The 14,876-nt window shown below is 39.8% G+C and overlaps 1 protein-coding gene across 3 annotated transcripts in view; it reads left to right on the top strand.

Annotated features, from left to right (window-relative positions):
* Positions 1 to 9,644: 9,644 nt before the first annotated feature.
* The window catches only part of nr5a2 (nuclear receptor subfamily 5, group A, member 2), a 46,109-nt gene continuing 40,877 nt past the window's right edge, over positions 9,645 to 14,876 (top strand). Inside the window, exons 1-2 of one of the 3 annotated variants that reach the window (XM_048977393.1) lie at positions 9,645 to 9,853; positions 12,788 to 12,919. In XM_048977393.1, the coding sequence (XP_048833350.1) occupies positions 9,802 to 9,853; positions 12,788 to 12,919 (184 nt within the window). In that variant the 5' untranslated portion in view covers positions 9,645 to 9,801. Of the gene's footprint in view, positions 9,854 to 12,142; positions 12,348 to 12,787; positions 12,920 to 14,876 lie in introns of those variants that run through there. The other 2 variants (XM_048977396.1, XM_048977397.1) reach the window with 2 other exon arrangements.

The raw sequence follows: 14,876 nt of genomic DNA, 5'->3' as shown, positions 1-14,876 counted from the left end.
CTTGTTGTATATTTGTGTTTATTGACGTTATTATCACACCATCTTTATAGAACTCGTCATAATATTTGAATTTACGATACACAAAGTCTGTAAACCCCTGGGAACATTATTTCCCTGGACGTCAGTTTTTCTCTTTTTTCCCAGTCGTTCCTGATCAATAAAGGTCTATTTTCTCCCACACAAGGTTTCCCATTCAATACAGCTGCCATGGGTTTTAAAAACATAGAAGCATGATCCATTTATTATTGGCTGTTACTGTGATTTATTCCTCCAGCGTGCTGCCATTGGAAACGTGTTCTGTTTATTTCCTATATATGTTCTTTATTGACAACAATTGGACCGCGGGCCATCCGTCACGGTTTGGCAGTGCCCCGACGCAGTGAGAGCTGCCGCAGTGAGAGCTGCCACAACTTCATCTTCCTCGCAAAGTACAACAGAGCTTTCCTTCGAAGTTTTTTGAAGCTGGTTTCCAAAGTGGTGTAGGGGGTAGGGGGGTGTGGGAGGGGGTGGGCCATTTTTTCCCGCTTGACAATAGATTCTCCCCCTTTTTCTTCCTGAGAGGGGTTGGTGGTGATGCCGCCATGCTCGCTGATGAGGCGTTCATTGGCGCCCAGGTGCAGTATCGAATATGAATTAGTCTTTAGAATCGGGTTTGCATATTTCATTTTGCCAGATGTGCTGACTCAAACAAAGCTGCCAATAGTCATGTAAGAGTTGGACTGAAGATTGATGGCAAGCAGGATGAACATATTTCCAGCGTATTTGAAAGCAATTTTTTTTCTTTAAAGGAAATTCAAATTCACCCTGAAATGACAAAAAAATATATGAGAATGTCGCATAGTCCGCTGTCAACACTGCTGTTTGTCTGCGGCCGTGTTGGTAAGCATGTTGTTTACGAGAGGAAAGCTTACATGTTACGCATGTCTGCGGACTAGCACACTAACCTTCGCAGGTCTAATGAAGTCATATTGCAGTGTATTATTTAAAATGCTATTTAACACTTTCACTATAACCCACATTCAACCAATCTACGTGTAGGTCTGCTGTGTCATAATCATGTTTGTTTCCCTCGAAGAATTTATTTTAGCTGCTCAGGACGTTGTTTCCAAAGCAAATTGTAGTCATTTTATGCAGCTGAATTTAACTTTGCTAAAGGGTACAATGGAAAAACCCATTCCGAAAGTATAACAGTCCATTTCCTGCACTTGTTCTTTGAAGGCTATTAAGAGAAGAGGATACGAAGACGTCCCAAGCAGATGTATTATTATTTAGAATATGTGGCAGTTACAGACAGACAGTGTCTCCCAACTCTAAAGAACATCGATTAGCCCGACATATGTGGTGGTCGGTGTCTTGTGAAGCTGCTCACCACAGGAGTTCACCCTGGTCCGCTGATAGGATCTGGGCCCTTTTGTTAAGATGATAAACGAGCTGTCCTGACAGGTCACTTCATTCCCCCCGAAAGCCACAATTTGTTCCTACCTCGAGGTAGGAGACAAATTTCTCCAGGTGACAGATTTACTGGAGTCTGCTCAAGCCAAAAAAAGGATCTTAAATTCCCAATAAAGGCTTAGAACGCAGGAACAGTACATCCGAGCTGCATTCGAGTTCAGTTCAGCTCCCGGACAAGAAAAAGAAAAATATATAACTGAATCATTTAATTTAATGATCAAAATTGCACCTCAAATTAGACACTTGCTGCATAATCATTTTTGTATTTTCTGTATTATTTTCAAACATAAATATTCCATACTGGGTTGTGGGGGTCCGGATTCTATCTTGGACCACAAAAGATGTCTCCAAAAGTAGGGAAGTTTCAGGTTTTACTTCACTTTGGGGACAATTTGGTCCTCAAATGTCATCTATACAAAGCCACACACACACACATACATACACACACACACACACACACACAAACACACACACACACACACACACGCACACACACACACACACACATACATACACACACACACGCACACACACACATACACACACACACGCACACACACACACACACACACACATACACACACACACACACACAAACACACACATACACACTCACACATACACACACACACATGCACAATTCACGTACACATTTGTACCAACAGACAATTGGGTTACTCCAATTCACCATGTGTTTGGACTGAGGCGGAATGCAGGGAGCGTCATGGAAACCCAACAACCACTCCTGTTCTTTTTTACATTTTATATTTTTGAAGTCTGTTTCCTGAGCACAGAGTTCAGACATTATATATCTATCTATAATAAGTTTGCAGTGTTTTCATTTGGCACGAGGTTGAGCATTAGGAACACAGGTTATATACTCCACTAGTTCGAAAGACCTGGAAATCATTTCATTATGACATCATCAACAGAATGAGTCTTGGCTCAGGGGACTGAGGCCCCGACACCCAGGTGTCCGTCACCACAAACCCACCCCTGACATCAGCGCTAATTAATACCGGCCGCCCTCTCAGCACACAGCCATGGGTGGTCAGTCTCTCAGAACAGGAAAATGATTTTTCTGGAAATAAAACATCCTCAGTCTTTAAGGCTTGGCTCATTCAGTCTCAAATTTGCCAAAATTAAGTTACGTACTCCCAATTTAACATATACCTTAAGACAGTTTACTTACGAAAAACACTAATTGAAAAAGGTGAAGATGCACGTGCGACCTTTCATAGTGCAAGGCGATTGTAAATTTAAATGATACGTTTTTTATGTTAAAACATGTAAATTACATTATATGAAGCAGTTCTGCATTTCTTCTTCATCCACGTCCTTCATTTACACCACTGGAATCATAATGCTTGTTTACCAATGGGAGGCTGATAACAGTAACACAGTAATGATGTTTACTGACGAACTCTGGGATCAGCACTTCTGATTAGAGAGGTTCTGTGGCTAATGTTGCTTTTGACAAGCTTCTCAGCACTTTCGCCCCTTGACAATTGGTTTGGAGACAGAAACAGGGAATAGAGATAATCCACAGGATATTCAAAGGGTTAGGGTTAGGTTAGGTTAGGGTTAGGGATAGGTTAGGGTTAGGTTAGGGTTAGGTTAGGTTAGGGTTAGGGTTAGGGTTAGGTTAGGGTTAGGTTAGGGTTAGGGTTAGGGTTAGGTTAGGGTTAGGTTAGGTTAGGTTAGGTTAGGTTAGGGTTAGGTTAGGGGGCATTGGGTCCCAGCTCCTCCTATGTCAGTCCTGGAGCTGTTTTAGCACAAAGACTGAAGATGACCTATCAGCCGACAGAGTGCCTTCTGCATGCACATAGCACTCACACAAAGTCTTAGGACGCTTGCTTAATTAATTACAAATATTGCTGGTTTATCGGTTTCATAACGAAAACAATTACTTAATTCATTTACAAAAAATATATACATTACATTAGAAACAATTAGTAGTCTTACGTAAAACATTCCTTTCAAGTAGTGATAAATTGAATCCGAGATTATACTTCTAAAAAAGCTCATTGACAAGCAGACTCCCTGGGTGCTTTTAATTAGCAACACCTTTACAGTAACATAAAACAGCAAACATTGGTGTTTAGTGTCCCTTTGGGAGCTACAATGGCAATTAAGAGCAAAATGGCAAAAATCTAACTGAATAAGTCTGTCAGAAAACTAATAACACTAAATAAAAAGAAAATGTTGATATGTGTAGATATGTTAAATATTGCTTGCCAGTGGTCTTTTGTTATGAAACCAATGAGTTGGTAGCATTTTTACAGAATTAAGTAAGCGTCCCAAGTCTGTCTGTGTGCACTGTATATGGAAGCCCCACGACGACATGAGGAGAACATGCAAACTCCACACACATGTGACTCAGGCGGAGACTCATACCCGGGTCCCAGAGGTGTAAGGCAACAGTGCTAACCACTGCACCACCATGCCGCCCTGCACTGTATGTTATCTATTAAAATGTACACCGTAAAACATAAATAGACTAATGTTAAAATGAAAGGATACTTCTTTTGCTATTTGTATGAGGACAGATACAGAGGAAGGTTTTCCTTTTTGCATATCCCATCATGCTCTCCTCTGAGACACACACAGTGAGGCCTGAGGTCAGGACCCGGATCAGCCATCTATCCAGCACCCATGGTGCACTGGGGCTTTGCTCACGAGCCCAGTACTTACACAGCACACGAAGCTTTTTATTATAAAATAACACTTTACTACCATTTAACTACACAATCTGTAACATAATAAGGGAAAACGTGTAGCATACACTTATACTGAACAAAAATATAAACGCAACACTCTTGTTTCTGCTCCCATTTTCCATGAGATGGACTTAAAGACCTACAATTCATTCCAGATACACAATATTACCATTTCTCTCAAACATTTCTCACAAATCAGTCTAAATGTGTGATAGTGAGCACTTCTGCTTTGCTGAGATAATCCATCCCACCTCACAGGTGTGCCACATCAAGATGCTGATCTGACATCATGGGTAGTGCACAGGTGTACCTTATACTGCCCACAATAAAAGGCCACCCTGGAATGTGCAGTTTTTTGCTTTATTGGGGGTCTGGGGACTCAGAACCGGTCAGTATCTGATGTGACCACCATTTGCCTCATGCAATGCAACACATCTTCTTCGCATAGAGTTTATCAGATTGTCAATTGTGGCCTGTGGAATGTTGGTCCACTCCTCTTCAATGGCTGTGCGAAGTTGTTGGATATTAGTGGGAACTGGTACATGCTGTCATATACGCCGGTCAAGCACATCCCAAACATGCTCAACGGGTGACATGTCCGGTGAGTATGCTGGCCATGCAAGAACTGGGACATTTTCAGCTTCCAAGAACTGTGTACAGATCCTTGCAACATGGGGCCGTGCATTATCTGTCTGAGTGGCTGGTCTCAGACGATCTTGGAGGTGAACCTGCTGGATGTGGAGGTCCTGGGCTGGTGTGGTTACACGTGGTCTGCGGTTGTGAGGCCGGTTGGATGTACTGCCATATTCTCTGAAACGCCTTTGGAGATGGCTTATGGTTGAGAAATGAACATTCAATGCACGAGCAACAGATCTGGTTGACATTCCTGCTGTCAGCATGCCAATTGCACGCTCCCTCAATGCTTGTGGCATCTGTGGCATTTTGCTGTGAGACAAAACTGCACATTCCAGGGTGGCCTTTTATTGTGGGCAGTATAAGGTACACCTGTGCACTACCCATGATGTCAGATCAGCATCTTGATGTGGCACACCTGTGAGGTGGGATGGATTATCTCAGCAAAGCAGAAGTGCTCACTATCACACATTTAGACTGATTTGTGAGAAATGTTTGAGAGAAATGGTAATATTGTGTATCTGGAATGAATTGTAGATCTTTAAGTCCATCTCATGAAAAATGGGAGCAAAAACAAAAGTGTTGCGTTTATATTTTTGTTCAGTGTATATTTTGAAAGTATGGTTAACACGTTTGTAAAGCAGTTTCATGCTTTTTACATCTCCAGGTCATAAGCGTCTTCCCTGTTTACCATTTAAATGGACCCAGCAGTTAATGGTTAGGCAAACTATTTGCTCAGCATTTGCTTCTAGTCACAATGGCACCCACAAAAAGGCAGAGGGTGTCCACAAGGAGGTGATGCACATTTGGTCGGTCACGGCAGGGACTTTTTGCCTCGAGCTTGAAAGCCGACAGGTCTGTAAACACCGGGTATTTAGTGCCACGAGCCCCCCGCAATGTCTGCTGCTTCTCCATTCAGGATTTATCTTGAGAAGTCGCAATCGCTTAACTTTTCAGGGGATTAAATGGTCCCCTTTCTTTTCCAAAGACAAGCGCTCTATTGTGTCATTTTATTTCATGTTCACGTTTTTATATTTTTTCATCTGACTGTATTTGCCACAGATATTTCATTCCATGAATATTTCAGAGTTGTTTTGTTGTGAAACGACTTGATGTGAAGCAGTTTTAATGACCTTGTTATCGGTCTAAGGGGGTTATGCGAGTGTCAGGGTGCTATTGCCATCACGGTTTATTACACTTCTGTTAGGATTGGGTGAAATAAAACTCTCATAGCTCATTGAGTCTGGCTGCCTCATTTCTGCTCCATCGGGTGCTTCTGCATTAGGAAAACAGGACATTGGTGCAAATGCACAGTGCCTACCTGTCAATATCATGAATCCCGAGGTCAGACGGAGGTCCGGCATCACTCAGCCTCTTCAAGCCTTTGCTTTAAAGGCTCCCTGTCTCTGCAGATACATAGCGAGGAAAACATCCAACTAAAGTATTAAAGAATTCCATAATTGTTTGCCACTTAGTAACGTGGCCCCCACACCATTTTCCAATATTAGCTAAAGGCTGCAATTTACTTTTCTTAATTCTTAAATTCTTGTCATAAGTTCTCAATCAACTGTTTACAGACATATCACTGTTTAAATAGACCAAAATGTAGCAGATTGCAAACATCTCTGAAGAACAACAAAATTATCACTTCGCTTGCTGATAAGTCTGTCCACTTGATCTTCACTAGACTTTGCTCTAGGATAAGATACACCTGAAACAGATATTTCATCTGATTAATTGTTTCCTTATCCGTTATCTTTATCCTTATCTGGAGTAACGAGAAGGGACACTTTTAAACCGGTTTCTTTTTTTGATATGTGCACAACACAATGCACCAAACTGCACTGGCATTCTTCATACATCTGTTTTCATACTTTCATTTGTCTTTTGTGCATGTGAGAAAACTGTCACTAAAGGCAGCCGCAGCCGGCCTGTGGGACTGATCCAGAACCTGTAAACGCAAATTTCCCATGTCTTAGTGAAGACAAAGAGTGTTAGATCCCGATAAGACGGAACACGAACCGTTTAATGCCGGCTGTGTTTTGTCTTCCCGGTGATTGTTTGGGCTCAAGCCGCTTGTCTGACGGACACAACCAAACGCGGTTCCCTAGACCTGTCAAAAATAGCATCATATAGGAAGCAATGAACAATGACTATCGCCTGACCCGCTAATGGACAAAACAGTCGCGTTGTCCTTCTTTCCCGTTTACGTAAAGTCAGAATGCACATGCAGAAAACGACTGAAGGATACACTAGCTAGAGACACATTGTTTGTGCTTGTCAGACACATCGGCTGACCAGTGTCATCCTCATAAACCAGGAATGACTCATATGCTGACCGTTTCTTCTCATAGTTACATCTGGATATTAACTATGACCGTCTCTGTAATTAACATGGCAGACATTCCCAACCAGGAGTGGCTTGTCATATCTACATCGTCCCAATTCCCCAAGCCATATAGGCATGCCGTAGCTCTATAATGTAATGCTGTTTTGTGAGAATATTATTCAAATGTAACACTCAAATCCTGAAATACTGGCTTCCAAGAGACAGAATTTCTGGATGGATCTATAGTCAAAAGGATGCACGTTTTAAATAAAATATAAATTAAGAGGCACAGAGCTACTTAGAAGAAATAACTTTGTGTGGGATGAATTCCATCCATCCATCCATTTTCCAAACCGCTTATCCTACTGGGTCGCGGGAGGTCCAGAGCCCATCCCGGAAGTAATGGGCACGAGGCAGGGAACAACCTAGGATGGGGGGCCAGCCCATTGCAGGGCACACTCACACACCATTCACTCACACATGCACACCTATGGGCAAGCACATTTTTGGACTGTGGGGGGGAAACCGGAGTACCCGGAGGAAACCCCACGACAACATGGGGAGAACATGCAAACCCAGGCGGAGACTCGAACCCGGGTCGCAGGGGTGTGAGACAACAGTGCTAACCGCTGCACCACCACACCGCCCCGCGGGATGAATTTAAAATTTCAATTTTTATTTTATAAATTCTATTCCCTAATTCCGACAGCTATCTTTGGGAAAAGATTATCCTGGGTTATGGCCTAAAGTTAGGGGGGATGGCAAATCCTTTTAGCTCCTTATCTTATCAACTAATGGAGAGCATTTTGTGTGCTTGATGTCAGAACATCAGCAAATGTACCATAGTCCTTTCACTCTGCCATTGTTGTCTTGCCTTGTGGTGCTTTGTGGGACTGTTTCTGCCTTTGTTTTGTATAATACATTTGTTTTTAGTTTTATAATCCATAGCCTGCAATGAAGTTACAGAATATAGATACAGATTGGAAGGCAGGAAAAGTTGTCTGTATGCAATGCTGATATGATTTTGTTTTTCGTTTCTCATGATATTTATACCTGTGGACAAACACCTTCAGAGCTGGTAAACTTTGAACTGAAACATTCTCCTTTAATGAGTCCGCATTCTTCTCTTGAGCATTTTGCCCTGATATGTAGCTCTGGCCACTGCTATAAAGTTCTGATGCCAAGAAGGAGAGAATTAGTTTGCAGAAGCCTGAACGGAGTGGGGGGGGGGGGGGGGGGGTTAGCTTCACTACTAAGTGAAGGGCTTCAGTTACTCATTGGTTATCAGTGTGTGTGTGTGTGTGTGTGTGTGTGCGTGTGTGTGTGTGTGTGTGTGTGTGCATGTCTGTGTCACAGTTATTCCAAAGATTTTGGGTGGCAGCCAGATTTCTGAGCACTGTTCTCCAAATAGGGCAATTTAGTATAGAATTTATGTTCTTGCTTATTTGTCACATAGAATGAACATTCTGATGCTGAATACAAGATGCATTAGATGCTGGTTGCCTCCAGAGCTGAGCGTTGATGGATAAGGCCAACAATCCCTTTGGATCCCTTTATGTTGGGCGGCTGTTTTTTTATGCAAAGCAATGAAAATACCCATGGAATGTGCAGCCCAGTTTAATTTCCATTCATTATCGCATCTGGTCACTGGGATCTACGAAATTGGCTAATATTGTGAAAGTGTGTCATGTATTCTGCCAAAAAACAATGAAAACAGGCAAGTGAAATCCCTAGAGAGACTTATGTCTCTCAACACTGGATAACTTCACACTGGAACGTGTCAAATCCTCAAATTTAACAGCGAAGTGTCAGTGAAATGTTTTACTTTATGCCAAAGCTACTACTTGAACGAAACACAACCTTTAGCTTATCTGGAAGAAAATCTGTAAGCTGAACTCGGGTTCGGGTTTGGGTTTGGGTTTGCAAAACACAATAATAACGGTGTCAGTTTAACACGGATCCATTTAACAAGCTGATCACTGAAATTAACAGGTTTTCAGAAAAAAAAACATGACAAAAAATACAAAAAAAAAATAAAAAACTTCATTCTTGAAAGTATAAAATTCACCAAATTATTTAAAAGACACTCAGTCCTACTGAAAATAACAGATGATTATGTTTGCGTAGACTGGAGCAGGTTACGCACGTAAGAGCACAAGTCTCTGAAGTCCAGAGGCACGAGTTCAAAGTATGCAAGTGTGGATCCCCTGACAGATCTTTTGACCTCCGTTTACCGCCTTCCCCGCTGCACACTCTGAGGCCTGTGGAGCAATTCCTCCAGCGTCTCTTGCTGCTAGTTAATAATTCCTGCAGCCCTATTTGCCAGCAATTCTTATCTGTCACTGTGTCAGTTTATGACAGGTGCAATCAACCTGTCCTGGACCATGTGGCCTAGAGCGGCCAATCCACAAGAAGGATTTTGAATACTGTTGATTAGTACCTATGAGATAAACACACAAGTTTAAAACAGGTCATTATTTGGGGGGAGTATGTTAAGGGCTGGGGGAGGGGGAGATTAGTCCTCTGGGTTGTTTTTTAAGCTAGGCGGTAGTTTCTCTCTCTCTCTTTATTTTATTCCAAAATCTCTGCTTCATCCAACATGTGAACGTAATAACTTCACATACATTAATCTTACAGAATGTTTCACACAATGCCTGATACTTCATCATGTCTTCGAACCCCCCACCTATTATTGCACAAGAACCCACTAAAGGATCTGGTGAGTCGATGCCACTGTATTCTGAGCTGAATGAGTAAAATATCCTCTGCTTGTTTCAAATGACATTAATATCTCATATATCACAGTAGATGACCATGGAAACATTTGTCGCTTTAATAATTAGAAGCATAAAACTTCATTTGTAATTATACATAGGTTGAATGATCCAGGAACTCTGAAGGGTGCTAACAAAAGGCAGAATATTAAGTTCTGGTTTTATTCACTTGGCCATTACGCAATACGACGTCATAACTTTGAAAGCGATAAATGTGGCGTTCATCTGGACAACTCGTCTTCGTCAATCCAGCAAAGCTCTCCATTAGCAATGATGCTTTAAATCCACCATGTTACAGTCACACTTTTAAGCGTGTCCCCGTTTGTCGGCGAATACTCCTTTACTGTGATAACAGATTTCCGGAACAGAAAAATCGATTAACACATACATACACATAGGATAACCGCTAATATATATATATATATATATATATATATATATATATATTAAATCATTTTACTTCTACATTTGCTTGCGCTTGCGAGGATGAACTGCGAGTCCGCATTGGAGGGATATATAGACTATAAGCAGCATCCGAACATATTTTATAGTGATTTAAACGACAAACCTTTATTATATAGAAAAAAAAAATAAGTTTCACCTTAAAATTGAGAAGCCATCTGCTGTGTTTAATAATTATATTGACTTGGATTTGCGTGTTTTCTGTTTTATCATACGGTTACAAATGCCATTAATGAACGAATTATTAGACATGTATTAATTGTGATATTTAAAAACGATCTCAAGGTGTGTGTGTGTATAATATTTATAAAGATATTATTTTTGATAATAATTTGGATAATAAGATTCTCCATATTATTAGTAGTTATTTGTTCAGTAATTAATTATTAAGATCTGGCAAGAGGCAGTAATCAAAACGCATTTTATTTCCAGATTTATATAAATTACAAATTGTTTTTGTAATTTTATATATTATGTGAGATTACCAAAAATTATCCATGCACTCTCTTTCAATAACCTTGTGTTCATTGGCGCAAATTGAATAAGAAAATATACAAATGACCATACATTAAAACAGTTTATCTTATACGAAGTATCCAGAAGTATCTCCGTTTATGCAAGTGTAAAACTTCCTTCTGTCTATAACTTTATATAAATGTAAGATAACTCATCTTTAGATATATTTGGAAGATTATACGATGCATTTCATTTAAACATCACTCACTGATACGTAAGCGTCAGCCTTTGTGTAAGTGCAGGCGCGTGCTATTGCATCTTAAATTATCGGCCAGATTCATCAGGTGTTTCGGTCCAAGGCAGTTTATTAACCGACCACTGGTTGCGCGGAGCAATTTCCAGTTGCCGCGGCAGCCAGCAGTAATCGCTCCTATAAGTTTTCAGTTCCATTGTGAAATGCGGATCTGCAAAAATGCCTCAACAGAACTTAAGGAAATAAATGTCAAAAAGACGTTAAAAATAAATAAAAGAAGTATTAAAAAAATGTGAGCGCGTGTTCTTCCTCTTCTGCGCCCAACAGAAGCTAAGGAATGAGAAGTTATGCGACAACGAAAAGATTTCGCCTAGTTCTCGGTTTGGGGAGATTATATTGTTTTTTCTCAATTATAATATATGCCTAGATTTAAAAAAAATCTGCTAAATATTTGTGCTAAATATATATATAGTTAAAAATATTTAGCTGATTTTTTTAAATCTAGGCATATATTATAATTGAGAAAAAACAATATAATATATATATATATATATATATATATATATATATATATATATATGCAAGATTATTCCACCAATCATCATTATCAAAATAGCACGTTACTTCATTTTAAGGACTTTTTAAATATGTGTCTAGATGGAATAAAGCTGCATAATATTCATATTCATTTATATTATTAAGTTGTAGGACGGCCCTAGTACTTATCTCCACGAAGATTCGTTTCATTCTTGCTGCCCAAAGTAGCGTGTTAAAACGCAAATGTTCATTACCTTTACGTGGGTAAAAGTTAAAATAGAAATTTAGCAGTCGCCCACGGGCATGCCTTTTATTAGTGGTTCAGCTTGGAGCTAAAGTCAATGATATATGTGTATAAAGCAAGGAACCTATGCTTTTTAAAGAGAGGTATCTTGCTCCTAATTATTAGCATTAAGCAATTAGGTGTCGCGTAGAGAAAAATTAAATGTAACATTCCTGTTGAAGAAAACAGGCATGTCAGACCATGCCCTGCGCTTGAGTCTGGTTCACTTTTACAGCCACCGAGCAGGCTTGGTTTCTGTTTTTCCGTATTTGTTTCCTCCTCATAGTCAGAAAGTCCATTATTATACGAACCGCACAGCTGTGATTTGCAAAAACAAGAGACTGTAGGACAGAGACGATTGGCGAAGGACCGTGATGTCAGACCACCGCAAGGAAGCCGGATTGGCGAGCAGAGCGCCGGCGAGGAGCGAACGAGGCGGAGAAGAAAGGTGACAACTTCAGATCGCGGCACATCTTCCGCAGAGCCGCGCAGCGTCCGCGCTCGCTAGGCGTGCGTCTTATTTCCCTTTGCGACCTCAAACTTACTAACAGTCCGCTAACTTTAGTTTAGATATCAGTGTCAGCAGCAGCGGCGGGGGGCACCTGGCGATCCACAGAGGCGATATGATCGCTTGACCCGGTCGATCCCTCATATTTAGACCGTTAAATAAACGCGCAGTTTTATTTCTTTAAATTTTCTTGTTTGCGTTTATAATTATGACCTTCGCAAGACCACTTTGGAAGAAGAATTTTTATTTCGGACCTTGCGTTACACAAACGGTCGGTTTTATAGCTTTTTAAAAATTGGACATTCGCGAAGTTGCGTCCTACACGGAATTTGAGGTAAACTCCCGTAAGGTGAGAGTCTGGGTGTCCTTCTGGCATCCAGGTGGCCCGCCGGACGGAGCCGAAACTCCGCTTGAACTTCGCAGCGCTGACATGCTGCCCAAAGTCGAGACGGAATCCCTGGGACTCGCTCGATCGCATGGGGAACAGGGGCTCATGCCAGGAAACATGCAAGGTAGGGAAAAAAGAAACGATTTCTGTTCCAGCACGGTATCGTCTGGGCGCAATTACGAGGAAAGAAGATAGTGATTTGGAGCTTTGGAGTAATTTACTTACACTACCTAGATTATCTAGTGTTTTGAGCTCAAATAATTATTTTTTTATCGTATCATAATTATCGTGTGGTCTCATAGTAATACACAAGAGACAGGAGTTAAGTATCATTCATGTGCTAATTGCCAAGAAGATAAAAATAATTCTTACTTTATGCTTATATAACACCGCAACGCGTACCTTATATTAAGCTATAGCCTACTTAAAAAGTGAACTGGGTAATTCATGAATTTATTTCGTTTGATTCTTGAAGGTGTTCCGTTCTCTTTTTGTTGTAGTTTACATACGCAGGCAAATCATTAATTCATATCTGCGATTGAATATACACCTATCTACATATTCGCTCACAGTTGTAGGATAATCGTCTGCTATATTATCTTATATTATCTAAGATAAAATACATATATGAAGTAACGGCCTTTTTTAATTGTCTGATTAAGATCTTAGAATTACATTTATAATTAAAAATTACATTTTCTGCTGAGCTACTTAATTTTAGATTCTGTGTGGTTTACGACTAAAACAGTCCTTTAAAAATCATTTGTCGAGGGAACGCTCCAGGGAAAGTTAGTGTAGAATTCCCGAAAAACTATAACATGATTTAATCAGGAGATGTTGTCTTGTTAACTATAACGTATTATTTCGTTTTAAGGGTTTACCTTATTAAACTTCTGATATATTCATTGAGGTCTTCGATTGAGTATCTTGATCACACCTATGTTTTACCGTAGGCCTATATGAATTTAAGCATTTGTCGATAGAATTAAGTTTTATATCTCTCGATCGATCTCATTGTTTTTTTACAAATAAATCGTAAGAGGAAATGTAATGTGTGGAACCATCAATTGAAAGGGCTATCGAAAACAAAATGCGTTTCCCCCTTTTTGTTTTTGAAGCTGCCTTTTTTCAGTGGTCTTATTTTCCTTATATATCTTTAAAGAAATAATAAAATGTTGCAGAAAATAGCTAAAGTATTATTTAAGGTAGATATATTTAAAACGTTTATAGTTCTCATTTAATTGTATCCGTCTTCTATTTTAAAAACACCGCTTAAACTCTGAGGACAAAGCGAGCAAAATTATGGAATTACGATGAATAAAAATCGGCACCTATATCGGAATATGTAACTATAATTTCTCTGAAGTTGTCCAAATGTCTGTCGGATTGTTCTGTTTCTTTTTGTTTTGGTGTTCATTTTCTCTTGTTAGTAAATATGTCCTGCTCAGTTAGAAAGCAAATTTATTTAAGAAACATTTAAATTATCATCCGCGATGTCGTTCAGGATACAGCAGGTTGTCTTACAGAACATGCTGTCTGAGATCCTGAGGATGCAGGTAGTGACTAAAAATGGGAGGATGGATGAAAGCATTCGCATGGAACTGTCAAAACTTTTTGAATTGCAGGATCAGTTAGACATGTGTCTTGTTTGCCCTTCCTGTACTACATGCAGGCTATTACGCGATACACAGGTATACGTGAACGTTAGAATGGTATATAAAATATCATATCTTATAAAACGGATGAGTCTAGAAGTAAAACTAGATGCATTTCGATTTCGAAATGGCTAATGGTCGTTTCACTAAATGTTCACCCACCTTTAGAATTAATATCCATGAACGTAAGAGTACTTGTTGAATATCTTATAAAATATATTTATCGGGGTATATATCTATATAGACTGGAAAGTGCATCAAGTAACTTCATTCAGAAAATGCATTTTTTTGCTGAGATCAATTTGTACCCTAATATGTAGTACATGCCATTTCTTTCTATCAGATTGGTTATTATAATAATTAATGCTTTTTGCAAGGGAGAAATGGGCCATTCATTACATTTATCGTTTAAAGATATTTTTATGA

The sequence above is a fragment of the Brienomyrus brachyistius genome, chromosome 15, assembly GCF_023856365.1.
Source record: "Brienomyrus brachyistius isolate T26 chromosome 15, BBRACH_0.4, whole genome shotgun sequence".
Classification (NCBI taxonomy): domain Eukaryota; kingdom Metazoa; phylum Chordata; class Actinopteri; order Osteoglossiformes; family Mormyridae; genus Brienomyrus; species Brienomyrus brachyistius.
This window is presented reverse-complemented; position numbering and strand designations above follow the sequence as displayed.